This window comes from Pomacea canaliculata, linkage group LG13 (assembly GCF_003073045.1).
Source record: "Pomacea canaliculata isolate SZHN2017 linkage group LG13, ASM307304v1, whole genome shotgun sequence".
In the NCBI taxonomy this organism is placed as follows: domain Eukaryota; kingdom Metazoa; phylum Mollusca; class Gastropoda; order Architaenioglossa; family Ampullariidae; genus Pomacea; species Pomacea canaliculata.
The window spans coordinates 16,851,231-16,861,591 of NC_037602.1; the positions used below are offsets into that span (position 1 = coordinate 16,851,231).

At 39.7% G+C, this 10,361-nt stretch overlaps 1 protein-coding gene across 1 annotated transcript; it reads right to left on the bottom strand.

Annotated features, from left to right (window-relative positions):
- Positions 1–9,262: 9,262 nt before the first annotated feature.
- On the bottom strand, positions 9,263–10,361 carry LOC112554489. Its single transcript, XM_025222271.1, has 2 exons — positions 9,952–10,361; positions 9,263–9,747 (listed from the first exon to the last, which is right to left on the bottom strand). The coding sequence occupies exons 1-2, from the start codon at positions 10,359–10,361 to the stop codon at positions 9,615–9,617; spliced, it is 543 nt and encodes a 180-aa protein (XP_025078056.1). The 3' UTR covers positions 9,263–9,614.

Sequence of the window (10,361 nt, forward strand, 5' to 3'; positions counted from 1 at the left end):
GAATAATTTTCTTTGTTTGTTTCCTAATGGCCATTAATGTGGAAATTTTACGTTGCTCATACGCTGACTCATATAATGATTGCAATCGAAAGTTCCTTCCAGTTCACATTTTTTATTAAACATAAATGGGCAGATAATTGTATCGATCACCTTGAATCCTCTCCCACCTTTTTTCCCCAAGAAGGTTTTCAGCTAAGAGCACTGACCTCATTTAAGAACAATTATACAAACCCTGAACACTTCATGGATCAAAGAAAATTAAAGAAGAAAAGACTTCCGCAAGTTGTGATCAAGGGTGGCTCAACGGACCACTGAGAAAAGAACCTCGGGACACCACCTCTGAAAAACTAATGTCAAGCCCTTCTTCACCAGGGTTTATGAAAAGCCTGAGTTTTGGGTTGAGGGTTGAGCTGAGACTGATCTCCCTTGCATGAGTTCCGTTCTTGTTTCTTGGTCCGTAAAATGGACCATGTTCTTCTGGCTTCCTCATTTATTTTTCGCCCACATGCGCTGATTTGACGACTCTCATACACGCACAGTAGGGGAAGCAACTTTTTTCCGAAAATCTAATCTGTACGTCAAGGGGAGCTAAACACCCACGAAAGTTCTTTCCTATGTGCCATCGAGTCCTCACAGAGGGCTTCTTCATAAGATAAGGGAATGGCACGACCCAATGCCCTTAATGAACAATGCCTGGAGATATTGATATTAAGAAGCAGCCGCCATTTCACCGAACATCGAATGTCGTCCTCCTGTGACACACACACGTGTAAATTTATTGTTTTATAAATTATTCCAGTAAATCTTATACACTCCTGTATGCGTGCGCATACTTATGCAAAGGACAATCGTGTGGTCATCCTGAAGACAGACCAGTCGCAGTGTGCAGGCCGTCAGATGGCGTGCCCGCGTGACTGGAGGACGTCAAACTGACGTGCATGGAGAGTGCGTGTCCAATGCCAAGACTCCCTCGTAGCAATCTGGTGGGCAATAATGTCTAAGATTTTTGTTCTTCTGTAAAATATTCCTATATCGATTTAAAGTTTCCCTCAAATGGCAGCTGTTTTTCCCCACTTTCGTTTTAATGAACTTTAATGCTGCTTCGTTTTATGTGAACTCACGTGAATTAAAGCAGCCATCGTGTCTTGTCCAGGCCAGCATGTCATGAATGTTATAAAGTCATTAAAACAAAAAAATAGTCCCATCCACTCAATGTCCTGACCCATTGCTACCACCAACAGATGACCAAAATCTAGTTTTGAAGATGGTTCAAAACTGAAGCTGGAGCTGAATTTCCAGTATGACTATTACCAGTTGTGGTGTTATGTGTGATATCTACCTATAGGTGGGTTAGCAGCGTCTGTCCAGAGGTTCTGGATTCAAATCTGATCGTGGGCCACGTTCTCTGCCTGTGACTCCCATAAATACGGGGCAAGGGGCTGTCCAGAAACTATTTCTTTCTTCACGATTCTATCTCAAAACTATCACATACCTTTCGTTGCACGATGTTTGTATACATTGTATATTTAATTACGGATCTAATAATCTAATCTTTACTACAGGACATGTCGATAAGTTTAGCTTCATGAGTTTTCTTTCTCTTCTTTTTCTATTAAATTAGGAACACTCAATTCATTTAATAAAATTTGTAAATAATTACACGTGTAGAAAAAAATTAATATTAAGGCTACCATACCCGGCTTGCTGCTGTAAAATGAGTGTTTATAAACTTGAAAGTGCTAATTTACACAACAATTTCCTCACAACTACGTTTTCCTAAAAGATCACGTGGATGTTTTGGTGTGAAAATAAACATGCAATAAACAAATATACTTTGGTTGATGAGAGAAGACGATTAAAATAACCGGAAATGGCGCATTTGGCACAAATAGTCTTGGCATCGTTGTGCGACTTCCGGACAATAAGGAAGAGCAGCCAGATGGAGTGTTATAAAATAAAACACATTAGACGGTACACAATTTTAATTTCTTGTAATGAAAGCATGTAATATCAAACACAGACAGAAATCTCTACATCCGTTTTTCTCTCCCTTTCTTTTACACACACACACACACAGTGCAAACTGTCGGTGTGTGCGTGTTTCTTTATTAATACTAGTACACAGTGCATATCGGTGAGTCTATTATTGTCTGTATGCCTTTACTGCTTTCTCTTTTAAAGTACTAAACCTTTGAAATTTCAGCTTTTTAAAAACATTTCTGTTGTTGTTGTTGTTGTTGTTGTTGTTGTTGTTGTTGTTGTTGTTGTTGTTGTTGTTTTGGTTGAGTAAAAGTGACTCTAACTTCCTTATTTCCCAATTTTTCCAACAATAATAAATTCCACGTAAGGCTAAAAACATTTTATTTGAGAAATGTCTTCGATGCTTCAGTCTCAGTATACGCTTTTCCAGAATATTTTTTTAATGGCCAAACGACCAACAAGTTACATAACACGTATTCTAGCTATATAAAATAAAATTATTAAAATTTTCAACTTCAGTACAATTACATGTGCAGCTAACTATGTATCAGCAATTACTCACCTGCTAAAGACTTCAAGCTATTTAGCTTCTTGTGGACTGAAAGAAATAATCTCAGCAAATCGTCAGCAGATAAGGTGCGAAAGTCTCCCATTGCGAATTCCCTTTGGTGCGGTTTTGCATTATAAGCACAGGCTTCCTTGGCCTACCCACAATATTTTAAAGCAGTCACAAGGTAACCTTGCCCACAATATTTCAAAGCAGTCACAAGGTAACCTTGCCCACAAGGTACAGCATCTCCGTAGGCGCCATGAACCGCTGTACTTTCCCTTGCCGAGAGGTGATGGAGGGAGAAATCAATCTCACACAGACGAACTGTATGTGGCGGAACATTTGTCTCGTGCTCTCTTCACGGCCGTCTCACTTTCTTTGCTGTTGCTAATGACTACCATGTCTTGTGGAGGCAGCGACTGGCTGCTCGTCCGTCCCGCCATCCCCTTGGCGCGCGCGAGGAAGCTTCAGCCAATGGCGTTGCGGCGTCGCGTGTCTGGGAAGTTTGAAGAGTGTGAAAAGTGGAAGTTGGTGAGAGATGTATAGAAGAAATCCTTGCGGCCTTGTCTCTAAATAAGTCTGCAGCAATCATCCTAATTTAATCTTTTGCATGCAAGTACAGAGAGAGAATAACTCTTTTTTTTTAATTTCTTGTAAATTTTTTTTCATGTAAAGATGTCAAAGACTATGGTCTGTTTTGTATAATTACAAACTGGATTTTTTCTTTTAGAATTTTCCACTTATATCTTAACCGATATCACCTGAAATGTTACAGCACTTGTACATAAACTAGCGATTTGAGTGCCAGAACCTAAATTAAGCTGTCTTTCTAATGTCTCTAACGGTTTTAAGAGGAATGTTTTTCTCTCGCCTCTTGGCATGTAAATATATATCAGCGGAGACAATATGGCTTGTTTATTCGTTTGTTTGTTATTTTTGAGAAATTGTTTAATTATTTTTGTCACTTTATTGTCTCCAATTTCTTACAGTCTTGAAGACATGATTCTCCATTTTTTTACAGACGGAACTCTCGTCGTTTTGAATCATCAGCATGATGCCCAACCAGTGCACCATCACCATCACTTAAAGAACTATGTAACATGACTTACAACCGATTCGGAGAGCTACAGAATGAAAAAGAAGATATCAAAACACATAATGAAGAACATTCGAAGCACTAGAAACAAGAAAATAATAAAATGATTGTGTGATGTCTAATCTAGACAGGACATCAAGGACCCAGCTTGTTACGTGTATAAACTTCATTATCATTAGAGTCCACTAGTTCCATAAACGGACAAAATCACTGAAAATGTCAGGAGAATTAACAGATGTCAGTAAGTTCAGATCGAAAATATATCACTTTGCTGTGAATTTGACAAATTTATATGCGAGGTGGCCATCAAAATGTGTTATAATGAAAACCAGGTAAAATGGAAATAGTTGGTCTTCCTTTTTCTATGCTTTCAATTTATGTTTGATGAGTGGTACTCGGGTGTTCATGTGTGTTTGTACTCAATGCCAGTCGTCACAACTGCGATTTGCTAGTCAGACCATAATTTCGTTCTTTCTTTCAGACATCGATTGAACTGCCATTGAATAAAAGTCTATCTTCAAAACACACAAGGTCATCAGAGTTCCTCTAATTTTTCCCCCTTTTCCAACCTTTATCACCCCCACCACTTCCACTCATTTTTTTTCCGACAAAAGGCGCACGCACAGAGATGTCTGGTGAGTAGAGAAAAGGTGCGTCCGTATGAACGCAGCTTCGATCACATGTCACGTGACTAGAGGGCGAAGTTCAATTGCTGGTCGCACAGGCAGGAGCACTTCGGATGGACCAGACCAATGTGCTTCAGTACAGATGTTACAATCCCACGCTGGCCCCCACACTCATTCAATTTTGCAAGCCGCTTGAAGAAACTGTTTGGATTCTTCTTTTCTTGTTTCTTTGCAAGAGATGCATGTTCTTGGCCATGCCGAGGGCATGTAGCTGGTCCTGTATATTGGACGGGGTCAAGTATGTGCGGTGAAAATGTATCTCTTTTGGATTATCTTCTCCAGTATATTGAAAAAAAAAACAATGTTTATACCTTTCCAAAGAAAACAATTGTATTTAGCTATTTATCAACATCTCAATGTCGGATGCATGCCGTTGAGTTTCAAGTGTGAACATCGAATGCTTTCACCAGTATAGTGAGAATCGGATCCCTGGTGTCACATCTGTTGTTTAGCTTGTAGTCTGTGCCCTTGAAGTGTGGCAGAGATTGCGCGAGAGTCACAAGACAGCAAATGTCGGCTGCAGGAGGACAAGGAAAGGGTTGAACTCTGAACTTGAAGAGGACTTACTATTAAAGGACTTGAATCTTACCAAAGAGGGAATAACTGAGCACATGTTGGCTTTTCTTGTTTCGAACTGTTGCCGTTCATTTTCTCTTTCTGTTTTCGCACACAGATTCTCGAGGACCAGAGTTTGTAAACCTGTCTAAACAGTGTTAGGTCCCACCGAGAGAGCTGGCCCACGGGCCGGCAGGAACCGTAACTCTTTAAAACCGTTGGCGCGAAAAATTATTTTTTAAGATCATGTGGGAAACCTCTCACTGTATGTTCTTATCTGCTCAGTGAACAGTATGCCAACAAGAATGAAGGAAACATGAATGGCAATTGAATTTTCTTCTGTAATTAGGTGTGAATGTTGGAGGTAACCTTGGCTCAATATTTGAATTCTTTATTCTCATGGATTGTTAGATAACTCTTTTTCTTCGTTTTCCCTCTTTCTTTGCTTTTTTTCTTTTATTGATTCTTTCTCTTTTTCTTTTAATATTTTATCTTTTTAATCCGTTGTTTTCTCTTTATTTCGTTATTTTTTTCTTTTTGATATGTTTTCTTACTTTTTCATTTTCATTATAATTTTTTTACTTCTTGCCTCTTTTTTCTTCTCACCTTTCCTAATATCTTATTTATCTTTTTTTTTTATTTTTTCTTCTGTTTTTTTTTATTTCTTTTTTATGGTTTCTTCCTTTTAGTTATTTTTTACCCCTTTTTTCTTTTTATTCTTCTTTAGAGTTTCTTCTTTTTAGTTTAGTTTGTAATCTCAATTTTTTTTTTTTTTTTACAGTTTCTTCCTTTAAGTTTTGTTTTATCATAAATTTTTTTTATTTTTACTTTTTTTCATTTTTGCTTTGCTTGATTTTTTTGTTGTTGTTGTTTGTTTGTTGGTTGGTTTGCTTGGTTTTGATTTGGTTTGTCTTTGTTTTGTTTGGTTTTGTCAGTTAGAGACAGGAGTGTATGGCAGATAGTGATATGGAGATCATGAGTGGTTCAAATGTTTAATGAAAGGGAAGATAACTTTAAAGAAACTACACCAGCACCTGTCTTCATGTTAGAGAACAGAGCACATATCTGCTCTTCCTAACCACATGTATTTATTTATCTACTGTTTGCCACACCCCTCTGTTCCACGACTCATTGGTCTATTATGATTCTGTCCTAAGGCATGTACCTTCTTCAAAAGGTTTCTATTGGTTCTTTATGCTCCTTGGACCTTTCTTTCAGCTGTTTTATGGCTTCGTCGACAGAAAATTAATTCAGTTCACAGAAGCCTGCAGTCGTTAGGACAAAAACACATGTTGACGCTCGGCATCAAGCGAGGCTTTACTCCTGCGAATGTCCATGGACAAGATGGCGGCAATGTTCAGTTTCTAGTCAAAGACAGAAATTTAGCTGATCCCTCGTTATGCTTGGCTGCCAACGTGCCGTGGCCATGAGGTGCTGAGATGAAGCTATGGAAGGATGGACATAACAGCTTCCCTATCGACCCGTGCTGCAAAATCATTACTGGACTTGCCATCAGATGACTGGTTATTTTTCAGGTTTTAGAAAATGTGATGAACGCAAACAGAGATCATCTGTCTATTAAAAATAAAATGGGATTACATTTCTTTAAAAAATTAGCTCATTTTATGTTATGCATTGAATAATGGCTCGTATTTGTGTTCAGTATGTGCATGCTCAGACGCCTGCGTCAAAGACACGGTCGGTAGAGACAGACATGTGGTCGTTGCCATGACAACGTGCTGACATGTGAAAAGTATGGAATGGTAGAAGTTGAATGACAAGACTAATCTAGTTTTTCGAAACAACCATGATTAAGCTCACCATTTACATTTTTTAAAGATAAACTCGTTCTGAAATGTTTTGCTAGGCATATGTATGGATATGGCACAATTCCAGGTGACATTGAAAGTGCTTCGTAAAACCCAATGAAAGAGAAAGATTTCAACTAATCAATAATTTTTAAATTAATTATCAATTTTGTCAATCACGTTTCTCCTAAGAATGATGATCTTTATGAATGCAGGTCACAAAGACTGCTTCTAAAAGCAAACTAGTTGTACCAAGTTTATGAAAGATTTGTAATAAATATTTTCATGTACGGGACATAGTGACACTCTTGGAAAGGCTGTATTAACAATAATAAGCTCTCGTTTGACCAAAGCCAACATGATGGAATAGAAAAAATAAAAAGGCCAAGTCAGATGAAATATTGCAATGTGCATTTTATTCCAAGCGAAGGAGCTCCTTCCAGAAATCAAGTTATGTACATGACATATGCATATTTGGACAATGTGCTACATTACACCTCTAGTTTACACCACACACACCTCGCCAAAAGTGACAGTCGCTTCACTGTCGTGTTCAGATACACCTGTGGACGATAAAAGGAGCCACCAAGATAATGACTCTGCAAAACCGGAAGTGTTCGAGAAAAGCCCTGCATAGACCGACGACGAGGCAAAAAAATAAATAAATAAACAAAAAACACAAATCAGCCTTAAAGGACCCACGAAAGTTGTATATAGCTCTAAAATACCCTATTTCTATTGTCTATTAGTCGCTAAATAATAATTATCATGACAAACAAGAAGCAGATCTTCTGAGGACTTGCTTCAAGTTTAATTATTCCCCTCTTTTTTCATCATTCTGTGTTTACCAAAAAAATCTCTTTTGTCATTAAGAAACTATACTAACCCTGTTTGACATGTGGATTTATTTCACTATTATGCAAGTTCTCGCTTCGAGGTGTGATCGTCTCCAAAGTCGTTTTGCAAGAATGGCTCTGTCATATTCGATGTACTTTGATATTTTACTTTGAATTTTCTCTCCGAGAACCAAGTTACCGTAGTCTATAATTAATTAAATATACTTGATAATAAGTAAAAGTGTTTAGCTGGAAGCATAAGACTTTGAGAGTGGTAGCTTTTGAAGCTAAGTGGGTCTGGACATGGATTTCAGCCCTCAGTATAATATAATAAGCAAAATAAACTTTTCCAGTATTAGTTTAAGCAGATATTTACTTTGCTTGCCAACCCCTTCCGCCCATAACACATTCTCACCCACTCACCTTAGTTTCTGCAGCATCCCCCTGTTTAAACACAAATCTCGCACTTCACACACACACAACTTTGTAATCACCACTCACACTACTGGCAAAATTATACAGAGCACATCACATATCTCTTTTCTGGAAGGCAAAAATATTTTGTGTTCGTTAAATGCGTGAAGATTCAATCTCCTGGAAATGCTGACGTCCACTAACTGACGCTCATCCGGGTACAGCAGACAATGTACACGCAAATCATTACTATTATACATTCATTCACATAGGAATACTGATTGTAATTAAACGTCTCTTTCCCATTGAACATCAACGTTCACATGTCGTTTCAATCGCTATTCCCAGAGTTAAGGATGTTCCCCATGGCACACACTGGACCAGACTGCGGTTCAAATGATTCCCAGCGCAAAACGTGGGTCGGAGATGGTGACAAAGGGTCATGAACTCTGTTGACTGAGGATGTCGAGGGTGGAGCTAACTTTTCTGGAGTCACAACACAGGCTGATCATACGAACAGTCTAGAAGACATCCATTAGAAAGTGTCCAGAAAATTCGGTGCCTCTCCATCATTTATTTCCAGAGTCACTGGGTCTGATTCTTGTCATTCAAACGAGCTTCTGTCTGTCATGTTTAAGAAGAAGGATGAAGTCTGGCGATTTTCTTTCGAAGTTTCCAGAAAATGTATTCACAGCACGACTGTTCCTATGTTCTCATACCAACGGTTGATCTGAGGAGGAAATTTTGAAAGGAAGCTAATGCAGATGACTCGAAACCAGATAGAAGATTTTATTTCTCCTATGTGTATGCAAAAGCTAAACATTTCCTCTTCAATGTTCGTTGTGGAAGACTGAAAAATATACTGATTCAGAAAACTCACGACGATTAATGTTTGATTATTCTTTCATTGTTCAGTAGAGTTTAGTAAATTTGGTGATTTACCTGGAATCTTGTCTCTCTACTCAAGATACTTCCTCATTTCTACATGTAAACAGAGTGAACAGTAGCGCATGTTGGTAGCAAGTAACTCAGTACAACTGACCAGTTCCAGTGTTGACTGACTAGTTACATGGCATCTTCCTGATGAGCATCTACACTCGAGGCACAGGATGTCCATTGCCTACGTTGGCCTACTCACAGAATCTTCTGGAAGTGGCCAGAACGTGGCTGCGAAATGTCACTGTTCGTGTCTTCTGAGAGTCTCTTGTAAGGTTATTTTGAGAAAGTCTCATCTTCTGTCCTTTGTGTCAAAGCCGACGTTGACACAAACTGTCTCATGAAGGTATCCTAAGCATCTAGGATTATTTTTTTAATCTTTTGAGTTAGGGTTATGGCATGGTTACACTGTAATTAAATTAACCCTTTGGTATGCGCCACAAATTAGGACGCACGGAGAAATCACGTGTCACTCAAGAAACCATTTCAAGCTTGTCTTTGTCATAAAGGAAAAGTGTTTTTAACATGCGATACCTGACCAGGTACCCGACGCTGAAAGTTTGCCGCATTACAATTCACATTCTACAAGACGCCGCGTTTGCTACGTGAAGTTGACGTAGTACATGAAGCTGTGTTTGCTAACGAAGGTGGCACGTCACGTGACTCCGTGTTGGCTAGGTGACGTTCATAGACGTTACGTGACACCTACGTGAGTGCTATGTGAGGCTAACGGGGTACGTGGCGCCGTCGTCGCTACGTGAAGTTTGCGGACGACCTGGTGTTGTCGCTGGTGAGAGAGGAGGACGACGACGTGTATTCGCTGATGTCCGGGGGCGAGGTCAGGTGCTGGGGGGTGTCTAGCCACTGCCGCCGCTGCACGAACAGCCTGCAAGACAGAAATTTCAAATATGCACGTGCATCAGCAACAGCTGAGGTCACTCCTCATCCCGGAAAGCTCAGAGGTCCATTCGCAAACTACTTTCTCTTAACTCTCTATCAAATGCCCAACACTATCTTTTCATGGATTTCGAAAATATGAACAAAATAATTAAAAAAAAGCTGCGTAAACAATTCAGGTAGAAATTCTCACCTTTGTTGCCGGCATGCTAATGACGTCATCAGAGCCGCCACTAGAAACATGGTACCGACCGTCAGGCCCAGAATAGCAGGCCAGTAACGACTGAAGACCGTCTGCACGCTCAAGCTCTGGGAACGTACGCTCACGTGCCTCGCGCCTGCTCCGGACACTTGCGTCATTTCCTGCGGTGATGTCATCTCCTCTGTGACGTTCAACAGAACGTTGCTTCCGGGAACGAACAGCCCTCGCAGGGGAACGATGACCTTTGGCCCTACTTCGGAGCCATTCAGCAGCACGGATATCGCTGGGACAGGAAATATTACTCTCGGGTCTTTAGAGTCCCCTGGTGATGGCGTGTCTTTGTCCAGAGTGGAAGGCACTGTTGTCGTTGTTGTTGATCTCGCTGAAGAAGAGGTTGCCAT

Coding starts and splice junctions, on each gene's coding strand:
- LOC112554489 (XM_025222271.1), bottom strand. CDS start 10,361: ATGGCAACCTCTTCTTCAGCGAGATCAACAACAACGACAACAGTGCCT. Junction 9,748..9,951: donor TTAGCATGCCGGCAACAAAG/GTGAGAATTTCT, acceptor TCTGTCTTGCAG/GCTGTTCGTGCAGCGGCGGC.